Below are 26,872 nucleotides of genomic sequence, written 5' to 3' on the forward strand. Positions count from 1 at the left end.
ACACATTCCTATACTTATTTTATAGGTCATCTCACAAAAGTATGTCATTCCCTTATCTTATTGACAACTTGTTGCTTCACCATCCAGACCTAAACGCACACTCATTTGTGACGTGTTGAGAGTCGCCAAACATATGGATGATTGATACCTACTTTAAAGTCGTTTCAATAATGACCGACAGAAAAAAGAAGAAAGGGTTAATTAGTCACGTAACTTAGTTCTTGATCACTAATATTGTTTTACATGCATGAATGGATGCGGCTGAGAAAAATGAATTCATTTTCTTGTAAAGTCTAATCATTCTGACAAAGATAAAATGATCAGAATAAGACTGACCCACCAGTGACGCTGGATCTTCAGCGGAACATGTATGAACATGAGACGATGTCGAGCGTCAACGCAACTTTTGGAAACTGTTGTTCTGACCTTCAATTCAACTGACAACAGCACGGCTACCACTTCGAACTGCGGCTTCTTTAGCCTCTCTGCCTCCAACTCAGCTTTCAACTGCTCTGCTGCCACTTCAGCCATGTACATGTAGAGGAAAAGTGATCAGCAAAGTAGAACTCGAGGCGCATTAAAACTTTAAATAGAGGGTTCCCTGAGAGGGAATGTTGCAGTCCAAACTTGGATCTCCTAATGAACAAGACGTCGGAGTCAGCTTTTTTCCTTTCATCTTTCTTCCTCTCTTTTCAACCTAATGGATTAAAGAGGTAGTGATGGCAACAGGTCATAAGACTTTTTATCTGGGGCTGTGATTTGGGTTTGACTGTGTAGAGTTGGAAGAGGCGGTGACACTCTTGGTGGTTTGTAAAAAAAAAGAGGAATGCAGAATCTAGTTTGTGGAACAGGGACACGATGACACACAAGGGGAAGGCCGGTCAACAGACCCTCACGAGCGGCCGTACCCGTGTTTCAAACAGGAGGCCAATCTTTGATAGTGGTATCTTGTATAGGGCTGCAGGAGGAGGCACAATCTTCGAGAAAGCTGTCTCTGTTTTCTCTATGTAGATGGGCAGACCAGCTAACCTGCAAAAACCAATAAACCTCACCAGTGAGATCAAATAAAAACAAATTTTTGTCGAAGATATAAATATAAAAAGGTGCAAGTTGTTGTATCAATTGACCCAGAAGACAGTCAACTATATCACAAATGTAACATTTCCTAACAATAAATCACTTAGCACTACTTTCACAACACAAAATGGATAAATCAATTTACAAATAAGGCTGATAGGAAATAAACGACTGTATACTTGCTGTACATGCTACAGTCGACACAAAAGTCAGCAGAGAGAATATTCACAATCGAGGAGGCGAGTGAGGATTTCCTGACAGCTTGGTCGCTCATTGGGTTCTGCCCAACAATCTACAGCAGATATGTAAAGTACTTTCAGTTGATTAGTGGACAATACTAAGATATCAGAAAGAGTCTAGCTCCATGTTTGATGTACCTGAAATTAGGCTGCCAAGAGGGCCTTCTGGTATGTCTAGCCTTTTACCTTCATTAGCAACTGCATATACCACCTAACAGCACAAAAAAATGATGGTAGTTTCTTTTAGGTTGAGTTTTTATCAAGAGAACATATTTTGGACAAAAACTACACCATCTCTTACCTGAACTGGTGGTATGCCTTCCCATGGCCTATTGAGAGTGCAAAGCTCCCACATTATAACTCCAAGGCTAAAAATGTCGCATTTCTCTGTAAATGATTCATTGCGTATGAGTTCAGGAGCCATCCATTCTGGGGTTCCCGCAGATGAGTTATCTCTCATTGGACCATCTTTCATCACCCTTGAAAGTCCGAAATCACATATCTTGACTGTCCAGTGTTTATCCACAAGGCAATTTGCACTTTTTAGGTCACGATGGACTATTTTCATGCGATGTATGCACATCAACCCCCTTTTTATATCACGGAATAAATAATCAGGCCACATTATAAGAGTACTTATTGCAGAAATATATGCTTTTTGTATCAAATGATAATTCCTTTGCGAAAGCAAACAGTGTTAGTAAATAGTTTATCATTCTAAATGGACCATCACTGATCACCTATATCCAGGTTTTTGAAGAAAACTAAGCTGTCAACCAAACAAGTAACTGGGGAAATTAATGCATGAAAAGGGCACAGCAAAATGTAATTTGTACTCGGAATTTTTCCTTCAAAGCAGAATATGCAATCAGCCCAAAATCAGTCAGTTCCAAAAGGGAAGTACCAAAATAAAATGTCAAATTCTTTACAGAATTTGAGTTGAGAAACAATAACCAGAAGGTATTCTAGTGTTGGCCAGAAGTTATCTGGCACTCTATAGAGCAGTAATAACATTTTTTTGCTTAGATAATAGCAGAATGAAGCTAAAATCATTTTTTACTTTTAATGATTCAACTAAAATGTTATTGCAAGCATCATATAAGAGAATGTATAAATCATAACTATCAACCAAAAGTAAACAAGTAATTGTAGAAAAAAGATCACTGAACTGAATAGATAGAAAATTTAGCAGTGCAATAGCTAGATAAAACAAAAATACCTGACAATTTCTGCAACAAAATATTCCTATTTGATGGCTTCTTTCACCTTTTCATGATATATATCATACATATAAGCATCAGCCATATTTAATTTGTACAAAATTTGTTTTAAATGTAAAAGGCAAGTCAAAGATGTTTCTTTTTTTCTTTTTTTTTGAGCTTTCCCAAATCAATACAGAAGTTTAGGTTAAAAGAAAGCTCGACTTTTAGTATCTGTAATGTAGAATCCCAGAAGAATAGAACATTTATATATGAGCATATTTACCTTGCATCATACGGAATAATAATAATAATTTGAGGGTTACCAATTGGTGGCTGGAAGAGTACAGTTCTGACACACTGCCATATTGATACTCGGAATGGAGTGGTTCCACCTGGGCCAGAGAGAAAGAGAGAGGTGGGGGAGGAGGAAGAAAAGGAGGATTGGCAGAGGAACTGGAGGAAGAGGAGGTAAAGGAGGAGCTGGAAAGGGGCAGAAGGAGAAAGAGGAGGAAAAGAAGAGATACTAGTTGGAGAAAATAACAATCCGAACAAAATGGAAATGACTGCAACATGGGAAGAGTACACAATGGCAGAAAAAAGAAGTGCAAGTAAAGGAGGTGGCAGCAGAGGAGGGCAGAGGCAGAGAGTGAGAGCATGAAAACGAAACAACTATTAATACAACTGTTAAAAAATAATAATAGGTATGGTAAACTTACTGATTGGTACTGTATTGTACCAGGCTATTTTATCATCCAGCAAGCCAATACGTATATTGGGCAGTACAACCCATTCTGGATCAAGCCAAACCATTCCGTTGACATCTTAATTGGCTGTCAGACCAGTAAATATCAGATCACATTGACCTACCCAAACAGTATTCCATACCTTGGTGCAAGAATTGAAGCAAGACTAATAATGAAGATTGCATATTTAAGAGAGGACTACTACAAAGAATTTGAGAATGGAGTTGTCCTAATTCGGACCAAGTTAAATGGCAGGTACCAACTAAGTTCTTGGTTGTTTGACAGAACTACAAATCCACCATCAGAATGGTTATATAACTGGATACAGACAAGCAACAATTGGAGAGTAACATGACAAGCATATGCTGAACCAATCTAAAAGTTCAGAAGTACTAAATGGTCTTGTCCAAATAAAATAATATCAATTTAAGAGCAACTCAAAATAGAACAAAAAAAGATGACAAGAATTTAAATCCACAATAAACAATAGAAACTATTGGTAAGTTGAGAACCATATTCTCAGCTCAGTTTGTCCTTATAAAGTTCTGAAGGCCTAGGCTGAAACCTCACTTTCAAATTTTTTACTTAGGTTCATACGAACCTATGATCATGGTATGCAATTTCGAATGGTACTGCCCGGTACGGGCGATACGTATCAGTCTGACGACATACCGGTACGCGGACCGCCCGCTACCGGACCGACCATGCTACAGTGCAACAGTAATACATTGTAACGGTGCTACAGCGCTACCGTGTTACACTGTAGTAGTGCTATAGTGCTGCAGTAAGAGGAAATAGCTCGGTAAACCCTAGTGTACCATTCGGTACGCCCTGGTGTATCGCTCGATATGCCGATACCGTACCGAGCCAACCTCGAAACACCGCTACGGTACGGTATTGCATACCTTGCCTTTGATATATTAACTAATCCACATCCAATGAAAAATAGGCAATAACATTATATACCCAATCTTAAGGACACTCACTGCATCCAATATAATGCCTGACTCGAAGTGTTTCACATGTATTGGCTTCTGAAAAATTTTAACAAAAGCAGGAATGTAAAATCACTTCTGCATTTTCATCAGCTGTAGCAAGTGGAGTCAATTTGTAAGATGTTTCAGTAAACTTTACACGATCAGAAAAGGATAAAAAAGGTCACAAAATATGTTGTTCATTATTTTTATGCAAGGTTTGCTAATGCCAAGGTATATCACCCGGTATGAGCGGTACATATCGGTCCAACAAGGAACTGGTATGTGGACCACCCTATACCGGGTGGTATATGCTAAATGATCCCATATCACCCGACATAGGGTTTGTACCGATTGGAACAATTGAAATTCGATCGTTACCAACCTGTACCGATTGATTTAGGCTAGTAACGATTAGATTTCGATCGTTACCAACAAACGACTTATACTAGTTCTCACAATCAGTTCCATTTGAAAGGATTTTTAAACCCTTTCCTCTCCCTCGTTCACCCCCTTTCACTTTCTTAAACTCTCATACTCTCTTAATCTCTTTCTCACTCACTTCTTTCTCTCATTCTTACATTTGCACTATCTTAAGGCTTCACAAAACTGTGATTTGTGGTTTGGATCAAGCTTCAAAGGTTAATTAGTGAGAATTAACACCTAAGTTAGAGGAAGAACTATTTAATCAAATGTATGCATTTTTTTTTCTCGATTTTTTTTATGATTTATGAGATAATTAAGCCTATTCTATGTTCACAATGTCTAATATATTGTTTGAGGTCTTTGTGATTTTAGAATAGTGTTAATTAGGTAGTAATTAAGGTATTTAATGTTGTGATTAGTATGTTTAATGCTGATTTTTTCAAAATTAGACACAATGGGTCAAACCTCTATATTTTAAGGTGATTTACATGTTTATGATGATATAATAAATTTAATTAGGATTTTATTAAATTTTTTAATATTGTGATTAATAGTTTTGATGATGATTTAATCAAAATTTAACCCATATTGGGTCAATTCAATGTCTTTAACACCTATTAGAGTGTTTGACATATTTATAATGATAAAAGAAAACTAATTAGGAATTAATTAATAATGTTAATGTTGTGATTAATGTATTTAATGTTGATTTAATCAAAATTTGATACATATTTGGTCACTTAAATATTTTTATTGTCTATTAGAGTATTTGATATGTTTATAGTGATGAAAGAGGAATAATTAAAGAATAATTAACTATGTTAATGGTGTGATTAATGTATTTAATGATGATTTCATCGTAATTTGACCTAGATTGGATCAAATTTAGGTATTTAATGCCTCTTAGGGTGTTTGAGATATTTATAACAGTAAAATAGGACCAATTAAAATTTAATTAAGTTTTTTTAATACTGTAATTAGTGTATTTAATGATAAACTTATTGTTATTTGACCCTTTATTGAATCAATTTTATGTATTTAATAACTATTAGAGTGTTTAACATGTTTATTGTGGTAAAAGATGGTTAATTAGGGAGTAACTAGTGCTTTTAATATTGTGATTCGTGTATTTAATTATGAAATCATCGTAATTTGACATATATTGAATAAATTATATGTATTAAATGTCGAATATATTGATTGACAAGTTTATAGTGGTAAAGTTAGTTGATTACATATAATCGCACCATATTATTTCAAATTAGGGCTAGTTGTAACTTGTTTATTTAATTCAATTTTGATAGAAACATAGCATCAAAGAAATAGACACAAAAAAACGCTTGATATTATGCCCGAAAGTTAAAGGGGCGCCTTCATTATTGGCAATGCATTTATTGTGACTACATCGGCAAGGGTGGAAGAATCATTACGTGAAAATGCATTTAGCCGACGGGTTTTTCGATATTGCAAAATGCAAAAAGGTTCCGACGGAGATCTGTAAATCATTTCAAGATAAGTTACAACAAGAAAGGGAAGATACAATTAAAGAAAAAGCAAGAGCAGAGGAAGAATACTACAAGGTTACGTAGGAACCAGTTTATGATGAACATAAGGGTTGTGACAATGATATCGACTTGGATCTTAGAGCTGAAATTCGTGCATCATTAGAGCATCAGTACATGTACGAGGAAGCAATGAGGTATCGATGACCTAACTCATAATGGGAGCGTGATCCCTATAGTGGGTTTACACTATAGGGATTCTAGAGGTCGGCCAGCATAAGGCAATCAATTGCCTTTCCTCAATTAGATTGAATTGGTAGCATGAGGGATAGAATCCGCAATGGACCTGGCAGTAGGTCAACACCATATATTATTAATATTGATCCACAAGCCTATCCTCCACAAACAATGAAGCAAACACGGATTGATGATGCATATATAAAAGAAAAGAAGCGGGATATTGGAAAGGCAATAGCTAAATGATTCAACTTCCATATGATTCTAGCAAACATAACCCAAAGTCCATATTATCAGAGCATCGTCTCCTTTATTCAAAAGGCTGGCACGGGGATTGAAGCTCCAACATCAAAGGAGATACATGACATGTATTTAGATGAGGTGACATAATTGGATCAAATTCTTCAAGAGACAGTGGGACGAATATGGTGGGACATCAATGTGTAACAATTGGATAGAGCCAACAAGATTGAGTATCATCATTTTTTGTGTATTGCAACAGACGAAAGGTTTTTTATTAGTTAGTTAATGCTTCCAACAAGATTCAAGATGTAAACTATATTGACAACATCACAGTACATTGTCTAGATAGTTATCGACAATGGAGCCAATTTCAAGAAGATCGGTTTACAATTGATGAAAAAAAGGAAAACAATGTTTTTGACTTTATGTGTAACTCATTGCATGGATCTAATACAAAGGAATATTGATGAGCTACCATCAGTTAACAAGTGTATAGCTCAAGCACAGTTGATAACAAGGTTTATATATAATCATCATTGAGTCCACTCTTGATGCAAAAGTATACAAATGTTGAGATACTTCAACCCGAAGTCACTTGGTTTACTACAAATTTCATTACCTTTAAAGTCAATATAGCAAAAGAGGTGGGGTCTCAAGGCAATTGTCACCTTATAGAAATGGTTCGATTCTAGGTATTTGAGATCGAGCGATGAAAAAACGATTAAAAAAACTATTATTTCTTTTATATTTTGGGATACCATGAATGAAATTGTAACAGGAGTGGAACCACTTTATGTTGTCCTCTATAAGTTCGATATAAACAAGCGTCCCTAAATACCTTATCTTAGACATATGCTAATTATAACAAGAGAGGAGGTCACGAAAATATTCATAGATAATTTTACGGTTAAGCAATACTTATATATCATCGATCGCAGGGCTAAAGTTCATATAGACTAAGACATCCATAATGCAGGTAAATTCATATTCAATATAATTTAATTCACATTTTTTCAATATTTGAAAAATTCATACTAACGAAATTATTTGTCTTACAACGTATTATTTAAATCTGACCATTCAATTTTGATATTGTCTTGGAACGTGATCAGATTTATTCTTGATATTAAAAAAATATTATACATCGACTCTTGCCAAACACTATCGATGTAGTTGATACTATTATAAAGGGCCAATTATTCCAAGAAACAACTGGTTCATTCTTCAACGATATAACTATATAGTGTCATTATACTATGGATCCTGGTAAGGGAAAGTTGTACACATGTTGATTATAAACTATATTTGATGTTAATTATTTGTTATGCTAATAAAGTCCTGTTTATATCTTTTTACAATCGAGTGGTGGCTACAATTTGGAGGGGACACACCAAATTTAAAGAAGATTACCGTACATGTCCTTTTGCAGGTGACAACATTGAGTGGTTACGAACATAACTGGTCAATGTTCATATTGATTCACCCGAAGATCCACAATAGATGATCGTATAGATGGCTATAGAAACTGATATATGTCCACTACAACATGCGGCTAAGGTTGCGATATGTTGAGCTGGACAAGGAGCCAGAGGAACCAGAGATTGTTCCCATCGACCTTCAACACAACAACGAAGATGTCAAAGTAGAGAAGAATTAAGAGGATCCTCTTGTTGATGAGGTGAGAGATCTTTCACGTCATTCGTGTTTTGTCACTGAAGCAATAAAAAAAAGAGGAAAGCACAACCCCAGTAAGAGGAAGATCCCTCTCGATCAGTATGTTGTGAAAGGAGCAAGACAACATCAAGTCAAACTACTCGAGGAACTAGAGACGCCCAGCGTGCAAAGGCAAAGACAAAGGGAAAGACAGTAGTATTAGTTGCACTGTTCAAAAGAATCAAGTCGGACGACAAAACACCTTGTCAATCGCATTCAGCAATGCACTCGATCCAGAAACATGGCAACGATGTGGAAAGCAATGCCTCGATCTATAATGGCGACGATGTCGGGAGTCAATGGTCTTGTCTACACAGTTTGAGGAAGGTTCATGGATCGTGTAGCAATATTTTACGCATACAACCCAAGATTCAAATCATGGAGCTCGACGAGGTGCTGGTTAAATTTATACACGGAAAGGGAAGACAATGGATGATTTTGAGCAGATACGACTAAGCCAACACGAAGTAGACAAAGAGCGGAGCTCGTCGTATTCACAACTGCTATATTATAGAGAATCTTATGGCCAACAACAATATGATGATAGTTGGTCATTCTTCTTCGAGTAGTAGTACGGTGATCGATCTTATGATATGGAGCAACAGATCAGTGACAAAAGTAGAAGTTACAGCATTCTTTAACCTTTGAATCAGTATATTCCATAATTGTACTTGCCTTAGGAGCAACCTCGGACATGTGTGGTTCACAATGATCAGACTACTACGATCATCACCATATTGATGCACCAATGGCATACGGTGTATCAGTATACTATGTCATTGGATTAATTTAAGGATTGGGTCTGACAAACATATTAAATTGATATACAGATTCATAGGATCGAGAACCCCGATCTACTGCTCGTGGAGTCCTGTCGTTCTTTTTGGTGGTAGAACTAAGTATTTCTATCGATCAATTATTTGATTCGTTTGTATCTTAAAATTTAAGTTGTTTAACAGATAATCTAACAATTAAAATCACTTCTTTGTAGATAATTCAATATTAATGAAAGGACGGTTCGGAACATATCACAAAGCTACTCCTCAAAGCTCGAAAAAGATACATGCCATTATTGTTTCCTAAATTAGATTATTTTTACTAAAATTATATTTATTTTTTAACTTAAAAGCCCTAATCTAATTTTTTTATTTTTTATGAATCTTTGGAACTATTTTTGGTCATTTTTTCGTGCTGTCGGTACACCCCATCGTATCGACACATGATACGTCGATACGAAGTGGTACATACCGTACCGTCCACTAGTCAATACATCGAATTGGACCAGTAAGATGAACATCACAAACCTTGTTATTATGTATGCAATGGAATTTCATTATCCAATTTCTAATGCAAAAATAGACTCACAAAAACAACCACATTCACTGTGATAGTTTTCCATCACTTGAATTCTATAAAGTTTATGAAGCTAATGCTGCTCACTCTGATCTTCTTAAATAAATCATCTTACTATCTTACTTTCCTACAAATCTTTAACATGGAAATCTGAATTGTTTTGGATGTCTACCTAAAATAAGTCGCATCATTACTCTTAGGGTGAAGGTAAAACTAAAGTTAGCTCATTTGTGGTAGGGCCCACCTGATTCCACTTCACCTACATGTATAATTTTTCATAATATTTACACACCTGTATGAATCTTCATCAATCTTACATGTAATTGCCATTAGGGTTACATCAATTAAAATATCATCTACTTGATTGAATGCCCTAAAGTCCTAATGCAAACATGTGAATGAACAGTGGAGCATCCTTTCTCTGTACACAAAACATTGTTGTACTCTTAGGGACACTAAATGGATTTTCAACAGGTTCCTTGACCTATTGTTAAGGAGGTCCAGCAGCATCTGCGAGGTGGCCTAATGGAGTTACCATGATGTGGACAAAATGCTACGAAAAATATCAGAAGTAAATAAAACGAAATCGAGCCAAACACAAGTGGGCGATCTATAGTTAATACTAGTATTCTAGGATAAAAAATTAAGGTATGTTTATCTTGAAGCAGAGTTTATCTAGTCAAATGATAGCCAATGTTTACTGTCAATTAGATTGCGTCAGCATGAGTTACCTCATGATGTCTCAGAAAGTAATATAACGTAGACCATGCTGACCCATGCTGGATGTATCAACTATGACAAGATCAACATTGGCCTATGTTGGTTGGCATAGGGGTGTCATGAACAACACAACATGGAATTGTTCCATGCTAGAAAGGTATTATCCTACCTTTGTGCCATGAAATGGCAACCTTTGATGGCAATATTGTACACAAAGAAATAAGGATGTCTTAATATCAGATATATCAACACATGACAATAGTTGAGGTGCCGACCTCCAAAATCTTCCACACTTAGTAGATTATGGACAAAAAACTGTTGATAAGAAATGGAATATGGTCTATAGGAAGGGAAAAGAGATAATGCCTTCTTTAGAGAATAAAATAAAAATAAATAAAATGAATAAAGGAGTGATTATAAGAAAAGAAAAGAAACACTAAAGGCAAACTTTCATCGACAACTAAGAATCTAATAATATCCATCAAATATAAATGGTTAGGCAATTCATCCCATTCTAAGAGAATCCTATGCACAAGGGGGCTATGCCACGATGCAAATTACAGAAGATAAATACTCAAAACAGAAGCATGGTAAAGCAAATACGAGACACAGAAAAATGGATAACCATAGGAGAGGATGAGTAGGATATTATTGATGCAGAAGATGAGTAGGATATTATTGATGCTTGCCTGCAAATATCACGAAGCATTTTTAACCTCTTACGCCAACTTAGCCTCCTTTTCTGGCCACTAGTATGTATAAGATAATATAAAGATCCCATCTCCATGTATTCTGTAACCAATGACAGGTGTGGCGGCTTCACACATGCACCAAGAAACAATATAACTGCAGAAAGAAATAAAACAAAGGTAAGTGAAGAAAACTGTGTGTGGAAAATTCATTGTTAATCTATCACATGATAGCAGAAAATCATTACCATTCGGATGCCGGAGGCGGCTGAAAAAGAAAAAAAATGTAGTAAGAACAAAGCATCAGAAAATAGAAAGAGAATTTTAGATCTTTATAAGCGACAAGTGATACCTCAGTATAGATATCTCGTTGCAAAAATCTTCAACATTCTCAGTTGTCAGATCTTGTTCCAGAAAAACTTTTATTGCAACATCAGTACCATTCCATATGCCACGAAAAACTTCCCCAAAGAATCCTAAAGATAGACGAAACAAATTGTTAAGTCTATCATCCTGTGTCTTAGCAGGTCATCAGTACCCACTGAACAACAGCATATAGCAGGCAGATAGAAATGCTTATGATCAGAACATTGTTCAGAAAAGTTTCACATTTTCTGTTTTTCATAAACTAAAAACCTCAAGACCATCTCTCTTTCAGGTGATAGAAATCAAATTGAAACAGCAAGAACAAGAAGGTTTAAAATACCAATACTGAAACCAATACCGGTAACTTACTGGAAGATGTGTACCAATCAGGACGGTATGGCATGCCTCAGCACACAATAAGAATGAAAAAAATTATGTTGTCATGAAAGGTACTAGGTGCATCTGTGTACTGACACAATGGCAGAACAGATGTGGTTCATTGTAAGCATTCTATTGAAATCTTACCAAATTGTGCAAGATATCCCTAGGACCACATGCCCTTTACTCCTAGGACCTCATATGAGCATTCTATCAAGAACTGTGATGTATCCAAATGTTCCTGGCTCTCGAAATCTTCCAATCAACTATAAAAATTTCTTTTACGTATCTTGCATATTGTGACATGACCTTAGTTATTGCGAAAATAATGTAGGTTCTGATATTAAAAGAAATTTCTTTTTTTGATGCTAATCGGTGATTAAAAACGTATATCTTAAATATATTAGTTTGGCTCATCTAATTCTGAAGTCAACGGACAATCGATTGGGCTAAGGATTTAATTTACCACAGAAATGTTGCTTCTAGTTGCTCACACATCACAACACACATAATTGTGTAGTTATTGACATTTTTAAATTTTAATAATACTCCAAAAATATGCTCCATTAAGTGCAACAAAAAATAAATCCAAAAATATTATGGTGATACAATGGTTTCAACAGAAAGAAAGTATCATTCCAGCATATTACACTAAGCAACAGATATAGCTTGATATAATCCACTTGAGTTTCTTGAACATAATTGCCCAATCCACTAAGAAAAAAGTTGGGAATGGATCCATCTGCTAGATTTTAGTAATGCAAAAAAAGAGTTAGGACTGATGTGACACGCTATTGCAGATATAAGTTACCAATAAGAAAGGATCATGAATAGATAATATGAGCATATATGAGCGCAGCTTAATTCAAAGTAAACAACAATCAAATTGCAGGAATAATATGCAAGAGAGAAATATTTTTTCAGCTAACTTGCCTATTCCAACACGTGTTCCAACAGTTAACTCTGAGAATTCAATGTTCCATTCATCAAAAGGTAATAAAGGCTTATTCAAAAAGGGAGATGTCTGCAAAAGTTTGTTCCAATTTGACTCCATGACTTCTGTTCTTAGAAAGTCCCCACTTCTCTTTAATGTCTGGCCCCTATATTCATGAGGAGATGAGGGCAATGATATAGCCTTCTGAGTTGAACCCGTCTGCTTTCGGAAATTACTACATGTATCAGAAAGTCTGCCAGATGCTTCATCCTGACAAAGAAACCGACTTGAAGTTTAAATCACATAAAATTATAGTTCCACAAATGCTGTATAGGAAAAATGGGCAATACATCAAAAGACTAGCTTCACAGCTGTAGACTTAGCAAAAAAGCATGAAAAAAAGGTAGAATGTAGAATGACCTAGTCAAAGAAAATGCGATGAGAAATGTGAAACATTAAAGTTTCATAGCAACAAACTAACCACCAGGCTTATTCTCTTCATCTTCAAAAGGTTCCGGTTTAAATAATTGTAGATGTGGGTACCTAGGTAATTCTCAAGGTGGGACTCACACCCTCCATTATTCTGAGAAGAATTAAACTTGTCTTACCTAGATCTCATGTAATGACAAAATATGTTGACCTAGACATAAATCAATGCTGCATTGCTGCAAACTCAGTGACTCTTCGACAACATGTCATTGTTCAGTGACATAATGAAACACTATCATTGCAAGTAAAACAAAAAAAAAGAGATAAATGCTAGTTATAAGTTCCCTGTAAGCCAATCACGTGAGTAATAACACGTGTGACATGATACGCATTCATTTTGCTCATTATATTATTTGATATTTTATCAATTTATATTACTTGTTGCGTATATATATTGTGATATTCATAAATTTATGCAATGAGAATCGGATCGTGACAAGATCACGATAATGAGACTGATTCGCCTTTAAACACATATTCTAAATAATCCCGGTCATAGGTTACTCGAGAGGGACATCGAGATAATCGGATAGACTGGTGAACTGTATACCCGTATATATGATGGAGGCGGCTAGTCTCATAGCTGCTCATGTGGGGACACTAGGGCTACAGTGCAAGTGCTCATTGAAAAATGAGTTCACTGATTGATCCGTTCACGAAATGCTAGATGATTAATGATACCTCATTGTTAGACAACGATTTTGTTGTCCTAGTGATGTACCTGGTTCTTAGATTTAAGACACCAAGGATGTCCTGTATTAGTACTTCACTCTTTGATACCACACTTATGGGTTTGAAAGTTTCAAATCTAGCACAGCCGATCATCGGGAGTGACAACCAACCTTACGAGAACCATTGAGTGTCGATATAGGATCATCCACTCTCGGTGTCATGAGAGGGATATCTCATGTGTTTTTACTCAGACAAATCCCAAGCCAGAGTCATTCGGATTGAGAGAGAAAGAGCTCCGGGAGAATCCGATTAGAGCGAGACTCGAGTAGAAATTGTATGAGTCTGATATCACCATGCCCGGTATATACGATCTCTAGGATATTAGATGGATGAGGGACTATAGATACAAGGTAACTAAAGACAGACAGGTCCAATGGATTGGATTCCCCTGTATCGTTTGGGGACTGTAGCATAGTAGCCTAATACGTTCGTAGTCGATGAATCGAGTGAATCATTGAGCCAGAAGGAATTCTGACATGTATGACTCACAGCCAGCTCAATATTGGGCATAGATGATCACACACATATGGTAAGCGTTGCGACGAGTAAAGATTCAGATATGAGATATCCGCCGAAGCTCCTATCTTATTGGATATCCAATAAACCCCTGAATTATTTAATCTTATGGATGAGATCCAATACGAGCTAATGAGAGATTATTGGATAGAGATCTACTAATCTAAGAGACTTGGATAGTTGGATGAAGATCCAATACCCAATAGGGCATGATCCATTAGAGCTAAGCTGACAAGGAACCTCTATAAATAGGAGGGAACCAAAGGTTCTTAGGCTAGAGCTTCTCTTGGTTGTCATCTCCTATTCTCCTCTCTCCTCCTCAGATAGCAGACATGGAGATTTAAGGAGCATCGTAGCATTCCTGCTGTGTGGATCATCGCTAGAGAGATCGTATATCATCTTTTACATATTTACAAGGATTTAGGGATATACGATCTCCCTAGGTAAAACACAATCTTTTATATACGCAGTTTTTGGTTTTATGGATTTTACGCATCAATCTTCGCACGACAACAAACATAATTTATGAGAAATTTGGGGATTTTTATTTTCTGTTCTTCCGCTGCATATATGATGTTGCCCATAGATTTCCCTACAATAAGGACATCTTCCACTAAGGCATCTTTAAGAACCTCGTCTCTTATATGTCCTAGAGAAGCTATAAGAAACATCAGCACAGCAAATATCCTGATACTACACAGAAATAACGCCTATGACGATAAAGAAGTAAATATAAATGTAGCCTTGGAATAATACAATATAGAGCAAGTCAGTGAAAAAACATTAAAGAGTTTGGGTAAGATAATACAACAGCAGATCCTTAAACAATAATTGCCCTTTCATCGGCATATGGTATGTAACAGTTGCCATGTTATATCATGGGTCTCATACCAACTACCACAAGCACATTGACTAGAGTGTGCTGCTATACCTTTGGCATGACACAAGTCGCCTCATAATATCTTATTGTTAACATAAATGACAACAAGCATGAAAATCTTAACAAGATTAGAATGGTGGAATTTGAATAGCACTCGCATATGTGAATCATCAGATAAGATGAGATCCATATGACAATAAAAAGCCAATAAGATGAGAAATATGTATTTGAGCTCGATAACACAATGCATTATAAAATAATGTACAACAATACATATCAGAGTAGTAAAATCTTGTAACGTGTAACTTTTTATGACAACATGGTGTAAATGATGAATAAGAATGTAAAAACAAGAAGCAAGCATTAGAAAACCTAGGAACTAGGATACATACATTACTTGGTGGATCATTCAACCTGCATTTATCATTCATAGAGAATGAGCCTGAACCTTCACCATCATGATCCCTTAAGAAACGCTTTTGTTTTAGTGCTTCATTCATTGCTCGTACAGCCCTGGAAAGGAAGTTCTATAAGAAAGATGAAAGACTATCAAAACATGAGGCCAAAAGTATGAAGATTAATATGCACAATCAAGCAATGGTATATGTTTCACACAGGTAACAACTAGAAGAGCAATAAATGTTTTCCCATAGAAAAAAGCAAAAACAAAATCGAGCAGTTGCTGGAACATGACAGCCATATACAAAACATCATCATCCAAGAATTCATAATGCATAATGCAATAACTTGAATTATATAATGTTCATATGCTTACTGCATTCTATAATGATGTTACATACAAAAATACATTAGCTTATTTATTCCAAATCAAGGAATCAAATAGAACTTTTTTGTTTTACTTGTTCACATTGTTCTAAAAAGAATGTCTAAATAAAACATGCAAACAGAATGATGTGCCTTGGTTAACTAAGAGTGGTTTAATGAACATCCATAAATAATTTAAAGGAGTTCAAAATGCATATACATGACAATACATTTCACATTGTAGAAACAACTACACTGTATGATCAAGTATGCTGTTTCGTTCATGTTATCAGAAACATTTACAAGAAAATCTTATATACAATATGAACCAAGAATGCAATCTTGTACCGGTTTAGTCCCAAGCTGGACCGGTAGGTACCCACAGGTACATACCGACATATGGTACCGATAGATACCAAAGATTCAAAGAGGAAAAAGAATGAAGAGGTGGCAGAGGAGGAGGAAGAAAAAGGAAGAGAAAGGAGATGGTGGCCGAAGGTGAAGGAAGAGGAAGGAGGAGGAAGAGAAAGAAAGAAGACAAAAAGAGGAGCTTACAAAAGTGGGCAACGAAGGGTGACATCTGTCGAAGGTCTCATGATTAGAGCTGGGCAACCTGGATGGCAAGCATGAGGAGGAGATACATTTTTTTCCCATGTAGCTGGACCGGACCGGACCGTCCAAAATGGGCCTGGTCCATGTATCACCGGTTCATGCCCAAACCAATATATACTCGTCGGTATGTACCCGTTAGGCAAAACGGAATTCCTTGATATGGACACAGTTATGTTGTCAAAATAATAATCAATCCAGATATTTAATTCCAGAAAATATTTACTATGTACTTGGTTCACAAATATGTAAACAGAATAACAACAAAATGTGAAGATGAAAAGTGAAGGTGTAATAGATATACCGAAGTTTCAGCTACAATATATGCATAAAAAACAATAAATTGAACTAAAATGTACACCAACCTCACAATATCGTCACCAATTTCCGGGGTAAAGCTAATGCTTCTTCTTCGCGCCCTACGAGCATCAGATGTTGAAGCACCATCTGACCTGCAAGTGAGTTGGAGAACACTTGTAATTGTTTGGGTATGCTATAAGCATTTAGATGCAACTAGAATACCAAAACACAATCAGTTCCCACACAAAAAAGCTAAAAATACAACAGACAACAAAGGTTATATTAAAAATAGTTAAGTCCCTCACCATGTCCAATATTAGGTTTGCTATGATAATATTTGTCATGGCCTGACATAATTAAATCACTAATTTAATAGGCTTGAGTCATTGGTCCAAAACAGTTAAGTCCAAGTTAACAGTAATAGAACAATGCTTATCAAACCCTATAGTTAATAGTAGTCAATTCTCTAGCAATTACCGCATAAATTAAGTCAAGTTAATACTATTTGTCATGACCTGACATAATTAAATCACTAATTTAAGAGGCTTGAGTCACTGGTCCAGAACGTTTAATTCCAAGTTAATAGTAGTAGACCAATTTTATCAAACCTTACAGATTAAGCCAATTCTCTTCCAACTACTGCATATAGGATTAAACTCATGCAACACTCCCAGTTCACACCAATGAGAGTTAAGCTTACCATGTATACCCATGTAGATAGATTGAAGTAGAAGAGGGCATTGATTCAATATCCTGGTCATTAAATATGCATGTGCCGTCAAAGAAGTGAAAAGCATTATCTTAGTTGATAACCTCCAACTTCAAGAATTTTCCCAATTTCTTCTAGTTGCACTAGTTGTCTGCCTAACTACAACTATGACAGTAACAACCTGAACTATTAGTTCAGGTACTGAAGTCACAAACTAGCTAGAGTTAGTAGTGGGTGGGAAGGTGATTAAGTACTGAAGTCAGCATGTTTGATAAAGGTTTCACAAAAGCACGGGGGGTTTGACTATGCTCAAAGGCAGATGAAGGGCACGATAAAGCAGATGATAGAGATAAAAATCAGATTGTTTGCTAGTAAGTACATGGAATAGGATTCCAATGATTAAAGAAATATAAATCCCTAAGAACATAAAACTATCAAGCTGCACTTGGAAAGACTTGCAAGTAAGAATCAGACTTTACATGGTCGTGAATAATAGTCATTCCAAGAAAAGCTGAAAGAAAAATATGAAATGAAAACACTAGAATAACTAAAGCACAGACAGCTAATGGACCTTGAAATGATCACGCCATCTGCATATTCTCTAAACAACTGCCTATCACCACCAAGCATGGACCGCCCTCGTGCTCTAGATACAGGATGTTCTGGACTGCAAGTATCAAAACAACAAGATGTAATGCTAAAGCTTTGTACTGCAAGTAATAACTAAATTTCAATGTCGCAAACATGCTTAAAAGTTTTCATAATCTATAGGGGGAGAAACAAAAAGAATATACTAATGAAAGTCACAGATTAATACAGTAACACCAAGTTATGTAAATGAGATAATTGTTTTGTAAGATAAGCATGCACATTTCCCATATGCAAATAATTATAGTAGAATTAAGGCATTTCAAAATTTAAACATTCAATCAGAATATATATTATTTAATCAATTAACTTGTCCATATCTGTCTATCAATTGCTCAAAAAAAAAAAATTGTCCACAGACATGTCAGAACAGCACTGTGAATCTGTATTTGTGTCCTTCACAATCTCCAAGTATGCAAGCAGTAGGTATTTTAAGTCTGTTTACCGTCAGTTGTAATAGCTAAAATTATAGGGTTTACAATTTCTTAAATAACATAAAATAATTTCAAAACTTGAATCATTACATCAGAGATCACATGCCACAAAGATATAGATGTTCAAATGGTTGCCTCACTCATGAAAAGAGTGATCAGCACTTCAGGCACTCCTGCTGAGGATGTCTAATTGAGATACTTAAGAAGAAGAAAAGAGAAAACTCTTGAAGGAAGGTCCTAATAAGCATACAAAATTTCAAGAACGTCCTCCTAAGCATACAAAATTACCAGATATCCAGATTCCAATGAAGCATAAATAACAAGCCTAGCAAAACAAACCCAGAAACACAGGTTCATTTTTGGTTATTTTCTTATATCAGGACACATGATTTAACAATCAAAGAAAAGGACTGTCCATGCACATAAAATTTCCAACAAAATCAAATTCATATAGAAATCCCAAATGTACACCAAGTCATACAACAACAACAAGAAAGCCATACACCAAGTCATAGCCTTAACTAATAGTGGAGGGAGAAACAAAGGTATAAGACGAAACCCCTTTAGAAAGGCATCAAGATGCTAGATTATATGAACCTGTACTTTGTACCAACAAGCATAACAAATTCACAGGGAATTAAAACCATTTGGATTTTAACAACAAAAACCTTGAACTAGCAGTACGTCCACCAGCAACTTTTCTGCTACTGCGCCTCCAGAAAGCATTTGCAATGTCTGGTTCACTATATAATACATTCATTCAGCCATCCAACCAAGCAAAAGTTAAATAAACAAAAAGCAGACAACTGAATTTAACGTGATTAAGTGGAAAGAAAGCAAAAGATACTAGACAATATTAGCCTTAAATTAAGTTCTAAAACAAGAATGGTGAAAAAAACGAGAATCAATGGTTGACCATTTCAATTTTCAACCTCAAATATCACCTTAAATTTCCCTCTGCAAAAGTTGTTGATCTCAGCATAACCCTGCGCAATGAGTGATCAAGTAGACTAGACGATATGTCAACTCTACGCTGATATGAAGATTGGAGATTTTCATAGTGCTCTGAACTGCCATATTAGGGTAAGGTGATTTGAATGCATCAAAAAACATATGGGGCATAAAAAAAAAAAAGAGTAAATAAGGAAATTTTGCAATTTTGTATTGAACAACACTTAAAAATAAGGAAATAACAAGAAAAATGTTGGAAAAACATTAGGTGCCCATATGTTTTACAAAACTAGTAAAATAGTTATTTGCTTCTACTTACAACAAAAAGACTAGTGTCTTTCTGTTAAAACTACATGATATACTTCCAAAGCATAAAACAATTTCGACAAAAAATTTGAAACATAGGAAAAATATTGGAGATATCTATAAAAAATTAGCTCCAGTAAATATAATTTAGATGTGAAGAACTTCCTTGTAAAGATAAGTCAGACCTTTTATAGGTTAAGCTCAATTGATGCAGGATCAAACCAACCATTTCCAGCAAGCATATTGTGGGCCAGAGGATATAGGAAATGTTGGTTATCATCACATAATCAACCTAGTCGTAAGACAGGAAATAAAACTGAGAGATCTCTGATGGTCAAATAATTGAATTATTCACAGGTTTCACAGGAATATTGTAATTAAACACAAAGGGTTGTTGGTTGGTTCACAGAATTTGACTTTTTAAGAGAGGTTAAGGCTGATAAAAACTGCAATAGTTTCAGTTAATCAAAAGGTTCCAATTATTAGATAGTCTAACTATGCAAAGACCAAGAAGGAAGCAAAGAACAAACCAAATAATCCATACTGATGTTACATAAAGGATTCAACAGTCTTGAAATATGAAGGCAAAAATTAGTGAACTGATTAAGGATGATGCAAAAATATTAAAGAAAAGTGTAAGTCTTCAGAGAGAAGAATATAAATGGAAAGAGGGCTTATATGGAGATTGAGAAAATTCATAGAGAGGGTAAACAGGCAATGGAGACTGAAGATAGAGCATCCAAACCTTTGTAGAGAGATTTTTCAATAAAAAATAGTACATGCACATTTACATTTAAGATAAAACATAAATAAAGAAATTAAAAGTATGGCAATATCTTAAAAAAGACCCACTAATTCCCAACTAATAAGCTCAACTGCCACTCATGAAAAATACTAAAATAGTAATGATAATATTCATAAGACTGTAAGATATTTAGTCTCAGAAAGTACTATAACTCGAGGGAAAAGTATTCATCCTAAAAAGTTCAGAAAAAAATCCAATTAACAAGTTAGGTTGACTTGTTTGAAGCTCTAATACCCCATCCTCCATCTGTTGGTGCCAGTTTCGTATGAAATCAAATTTTTTTAGATGATTGCATGAGAGCTGGGAAAAAAGAATCCAAAGGTGAATAAGTTAAAGTACTACCCAAATAATTGCGAAGAAGAAAATAGCAGGGCAGTGATACTTCTTTTAGTAGGCTACAGAAGCATTTTACATCATATATTTGGCAAGTAGCCCATGGATAAATATATGCTATTTTATAATGACAGCACCAGAGACACATCACCAGAAAAAATAACCATGAAGAGGTTGATATCATATCAATGTAAATATCATACCCTGCAGCCTCCACTTTGTCAGAGAGCCCATATAATGGACTATTGGGTTCAAGGGGAGAATCACAAGAGTCATACTCAGCAGAGTCACTCTCCCCTGCTGCAGAAATATGGGATATAAAGATCGCCTTGGTTGAAAATGGAATTAACTGTCCAGGATAGCGCATAAGATCGACAAGCAGCTCCACAGAATTCAGCACAACTACCACAGACATATGCTTGAATGAGTCTATGCATTCGACACCACCATCACTAGGAAGACCCTGTATATATACATAATTTGACAAATGACAATTTAAGTAGGGCTAAAATTTGCAAATCCATGTAGTATATATTCATAGTTCAATGTGTGAAGATCAATCTAAGCACACTGCAATGTAACATTATTACCACCACAAGTTTGCTCTCAAGACCAACAGCATCTGCCAAAACTTTAAACAAAATTGCGCGAGGCCGGCATGATCCCTGCCTAATCTGCCCTAGAAGTTGGATACCTTTATTATCCATCAAATGAGAAATATCATCTACAGAAGCTTTTGCAGGACTCAGCTCTGAATTTGGACGCTTATAGAAGTCAAAGACCTGATTTTGAATCAGCAATTAAGCACAAGACCAGAAATAATGATGAGGATAATTTTTCAAATGAATAATGGGTGGACATATTTCATGCTTATATTCATATTACTGTAGATGCAACAATGTATATTCTGATGTCTATATAAATGTCCACAAAGGCACAAATAGAACATAAAACATGCTTTAGCAAATGCACCCATAACCAGGATTATATTTCTTAAATGTGTAAAAACAAAATCTAATGGTTTGGTCGATTTCACAAAACTAACACCTTTCCTTCTCTTAAACGTCATCAATACAACCTGACGAATTATACAGAATGAGATAATAATAATCTAATGACAAAGGAGACTAGCCAAAACATCATTATTTAGTGGGATAAATTAATTCATATAATATTCCATAAAGTACTTCTCTCCAATCTCAGTGTGTGGTGTGCAAAGATATAAAGGTTTTGATATTCAACTATTCATTGCTATGTACTTTGACATCATGTTAGTTGAGACTTGAGCCAATGTATTTCTACTAATTTTTCTTGCACAAATATATTGTTGCGTATTGCGGAGAGTAATTCAATATGGTTAGATCTATTTTATTTAGAAAGGAGTTACCAACTTACCATAAGTTTTGGGATCTTATTAGGAAAAAGGTTTTATTAGGAAATGTTGTTCCTTTGTGACCCAGGAGACCAAGTTTCAAGTCAAAGAAATAGTCTGACCCACACTGGCAAAGCCTCATGTATCGGGTACGTCCTTCTATTCGGGAAAAAAGTTTTAGACCCATGGATGTGTCTAGGTTAGTTAAATATAGTCGTAAAACAAAAGTAAACCTCTCCTGCAAAACTTTGATTAAGAAAATCCACACTTTTACCTCGGTTTTGAGAAAGTTATTTCACAAGGGAAATGCTACCAATCTTTATGTAATCATATATTTTCCTTTTATTGTGTTTATTAATAAGTTATGATAAAATTCTTATGAAAGAAATGATGCATTTTTAGGCTGCATGGCCTTATAGCTATCTTCCACTGTCTTTGATGTGTGTTGCTTACGGATTCTAGTATACTTCACAATTTCCACCATTCCTTGCACTCCATCAAATATATTCAGTTATCTTTAATTATTTTGTTGTATCAGTGCAATTGCCATACATAGATTTAGAGTGTCATGACACTCTATTTTGCATAAGTTGGTAACAAGACAAGTTAAGAAACTCATGAGGTTGAGAAAGGTGTCATCTGCCACCCTTCCAACCTTAAAATTTGCTACATATCAACAATGTGTTCATCATATTTCCAAACTCATCCTTTCTAATTGTGAAATTTTACTTTCCTGGACTACGAAATTTCTATAAGTCAAAAAGTGCAATTATGAGATTGATCTAGAATGACAACAATGTTCAATGTGAAACCAAACAAATTTGGAGATCGCCCAAAATATCAGAGCAGTTATGTATTACAAAACCTGAAGGACCACATCTATGTAACAAAAAACCACAACTAATGCAATCTGGTTTAAAGTGTTTGACTGAGTCAACCCTTGATAATTTGTTGCACGCTAGTTGGGTGAAAATGACTCTTTTTTTTTTAGGATTGCCAAACTAGGAAGAGTAAAAAGAACATACCAAACCAGCAATCTTTTTTATTACTAAAGCAGGGTTCGCATATATTCCTTTCACCATGGCAGCACTTAATTGCTTCAGCATGGAGAGTTTCTTGTCCCTTTCTGCATCTACAAGAATTATGTCAGCCATGGACATTTCCATTCCAAGAGAGAAAAGCTCATCAGGAGATGGAATAGTGTCAAATAGCTCCTTGAGTTTCTTATCCTGCATTAATTAAAAAAATAAACTTTTTATTGCTCAAGGGAATCAAAACAATTTAAAGAAATAATAGAGATAGCAAATTAAAAATATCTGGTAAATGATTATATTTCTCACCGGAATGATAGAATAGAAGCCATTAGGTATCAATCCTGAAAAGGTTCCAGTGGACCACAATATTTGAGAAGCAACCTGAGATGAGTGTACAGCTAGCCTCACATCACTTGCAGATTCTCCAGTAGTCAAAGTTTCTTCTCGTGGGGCCAAAGAAACAGAATTTAAATTTTCTATAAGATCTGAAGCCCACCAAGCAGCATTAGAAGTTCCTGGTTCAGATTGTGTTGAATCACCTGACAACTCCATTTTTCAGAAAATATAAAACTGCCACTCACTTCTCACCCCATAGAGGAAATTGGGTACTATATAAAGAAGGACCACCAAGAAGGTCAAAATACTTTTTCTATTAAATTCTCTTCCTCCATCATTCCTAATGTCTACAAATATAATAAATCTGGGTTAGGAAAAAAGCTCAAAAAGCATACATGAAACTGACAACAATCTGATTATCACATGTTCTTGATCCTAACAAAAAATAAACTTCATCATGAGATTTGTAAAAAGCAGAAGTTGCATCATGCGTATAAGAACTTACCTTAGCTCTTACAAGTTAACCATTGTGCTATGATGTATTAGTATGAAAGTAGAACCAAAATTGGCATTTAAGTAGCTTAAAGACTTCCAAATGTTATTCTACATCAGATGTTAGGCTTTGAAATGATCAATATTTACCAAACTTTGAGATGGATTTAACTATTGAAACTAAAGCCATTCGAAGTAAAAAGGATGTGCAGGAATTCTAATTTTCTAAGATACAAGATCACTAACCAAACAAAAATATCCAAGCATGTGCATTCAGCCATCATCACTTCCATAAAACTAATACCAGTGCTGACAATAAATGAGATCTAATGGCATAACGCAGAAAATATAAAAAGAATTTGCAAGTGTTGCAAAAGAGATATCAGATATTTCTACAGCCAAAACCATCGCAAAAATTAAATTATATAGTTGGTCACAGAAATCCACAATAAACAAGAACTCTTAGTCATCAGTTGAAAATGTGGTGTCTAAATTAATAAGCACCGGAAAATGACAATTTTCTAAGTCATAAAGGATTTCTTTTTTGGTGTCAGGATGAGAAAAAGAATAAAGGATTTCTTTAAGCTTTTCTTAACATACCAATCACAAGAAAATCGGCTTTTATAGGTCTGAATAATCATGTAGAGCATTCTGCATAGTTTCCATATCCAACATAATATTAAAATGAGTATCATAAACTCAACAATGCCACCAAAATGACAGCAGCAAAAACAGTTTCAGTCTTGTTCTTAATCTAAGGAAACTCTATATAATTGCTTGTTTATTTACATGAGATTATACTAGAGGCCAACTAGCCTTTAGGTCTCAAACCCCTCCAGCCCAAAGTTGACTTTGCCAAAAATCTAGCAATAAGTTTAGAGGCTTGAATAAGATTGAAGATCAATGGTAAAACAAAACATCTTGATTTTAAGTTACTGCCATAGTGATCAATCATTAAGAAGTCTTGGAGAAAAAAATACTGCTACTGACTTTCAAATAATGAATGATTAAATCATTAGCACATAAGTTTTAGAACATGTTGTAATTTAATGGATCCAAGTTTAAGAGAAATTCAATCAAGCACATGGAGGGCATCTTGGCCATTGTCAGCTTCCAAGCAAGAATCAATCAACATAGTCTGGCACAGACACAGGCTCACAAATATAATTGACTGCATAAGTCTACCAAGTTTCACCTAATGCATAAAACCTAAAAACGGAATAATATTTTTGGTGATAGTAGTATATATCAGAAGCTAGTACAATCCTTATTGCGTATGCATGGAATCTTATCAGGGTTTCTAGAATCTCCTGTAACAAGCACTGTCATTTCCCTGTGACGTAACCTACATCAACTTACATGGAAGAATTCCAAGTGTCATGACCAGGAAAGTTTGTGATTACTTATCCAGAGAATTCATAAACTGTAACGGGTTGCAGCCATTGCACATTCTGTAAGAACGAACAGATACTGTTGGCCAAAAGAGAAACAATGGTTTTGAAGGCTCTGACGTACGGTCAGCTCTTTTACAGATAAGAAACAAGTGATCACATGGACAAGCTATAGAAAACAGCTTTTAATTGCTAAATCACCACATCTCGTAAACTAATATTTCTTACCCAAATCAGCTATCCCTCCATGTTTTAGTGAACCATGAGGTCATGGACAATAACATCAACCAGGGTGCATTATCAAAAGATTTACCAAAACAATGGTCATCAAACCTCCAACATCGGAAGGTTCTCAGAGCACGATTCTCCTTATCATCAATCAATCGATGATATCTCAATCTTATGCTGCCCTCCTCGAGGAAATCAAATCAAATTCCAAAGATAAAGCGAGTAAAGAGCCAAAATACCTCAACGTCGTCAACACAACTCCAACAGAACTCAACCAATTATGAACGCATTGGAACAGAACCAGAATAGAACCGATGAAAACACACCTTCGATCAATCCATCACTGGCGAACGAATTCGCTCATCTTCCTCAAATCCAATAAATGGTCACGAATTCAGATCTTGGACGAAGAAACCGGTTAAGATCACGGATCTAGATCTCCCAATCCGCACGCCCATCGAAATCCGGAGCCCAAATACCGAGAAGAAAGAAATCGAAGAGAACTAGGGCATCAACAGAAGGCGAGAAAGTGAGACGGATAAAAATATGATAGGAAATGAACGAACAAAAGAAATGCGAAACAGGGGGCGTTGGAAGTATTTATAGCAGGCTGAGAAATACTCGATTTATTGATTTATAGTAAATATTCTAATTCATTTAATTGGGGGGCCGACGGGTCCGCCCGCTGCTCTAACAGCAGAACGTTAGATCTGATACGAGCGTAGGAACAAGTTGACGCATAAAAG

At 35.5% G+C, this 26,872-nt stretch overlaps 1 protein-coding gene across 9 annotated transcripts; it reads right to left on the reverse strand.

Moving 5' to 3' along the window:
* Positions 1 to 201: 201 nt before the first annotated feature.
* LOC135582492 (U-box domain-containing protein 51-like) lies at positions 202 to 26,696 on the reverse strand. Of its 9 annotated transcripts, none has more exons than XR_010498418.1 (19): positions 26,453 to 26,695; positions 23,986 to 24,362; positions 23,671 to 23,874; positions 21,864 to 22,055; positions 21,477 to 21,736; positions 19,823 to 19,948; positions 19,547 to 19,621; positions 18,368 to 18,463; positions 17,153 to 17,239; positions 15,806 to 15,926; positions 12,796 to 13,066; positions 11,471 to 11,594; positions 11,367 to 11,386; positions 11,119 to 11,275; positions 1,618 to 1,906; positions 1,455 to 1,527; positions 1,266 to 1,369; positions 909 to 1,029; positions 202 to 521 (listed from the first exon to the last, which is right to left on the reverse strand). XR_010498418.1 is itself a non-coding variant. In XM_065161470.1 (18 exons), exons 2-17 carry the CDS (start codon positions 24,229 to 24,231, stop codon positions 1,287 to 1,289), a joined length of 2,424 nt encoding a protein of 807 aa, XP_065017542.1. In that variant the 5' UTR covers positions 24,232 to 24,362; positions 26,453 to 26,695; the 3' UTR covers positions 202 to 1,029; positions 1,266 to 1,286. The 9 variants fall into 9 exon arrangements, 5 of the variants coding, with proteins under 5 accessions (XP_065017542.1, XP_065017516.1, XP_065017534.1 ...); XR_010498417.1 differs by having other exon boundaries at positions 1,257 to 1,369; XM_065161470.1 differs by having other exon boundaries at positions 202 to 1,029.
* Positions 26,697 to 26,872: the final 176 nt, after the last annotated feature.

This window comes from Musa acuminata, chromosome BXJ1-4 (assembly GCF_036884655.1).
Source record: "Musa acuminata AAA Group cultivar baxijiao chromosome BXJ1-4, Cavendish_Baxijiao_AAA, whole genome shotgun sequence".
Classification (NCBI taxonomy): Eukaryota; Viridiplantae; Streptophyta; class Magnoliopsida; order Zingiberales; family Musaceae; genus Musa; species Musa acuminata.

Excerpts from the sequence above, each read along its gene's own strand:
- LOC135582492 (XM_065161470.1), bottom strand. The coding sequence starts at position 24,231 with ATGGAGTTGTCAGGTGATTCAACACAATCTGAACCAGGAACTTCTAAT. Across the intron at positions 23,875-23,985 it reads GCTTCTATTCTATCATTCCG|GATAAGAAACTCAAGGAGCT; the intron begins GTGAGAAATATA and ends TAATTAATGCAG. Across the intron at positions 22,056-23,670 it reads TAAAAAAGATTGCTGGTTTG|GTCTTTGACTTCTATAAGCG; the intron begins GTATGTTCTTTT and ends ATTCAAAATCAG.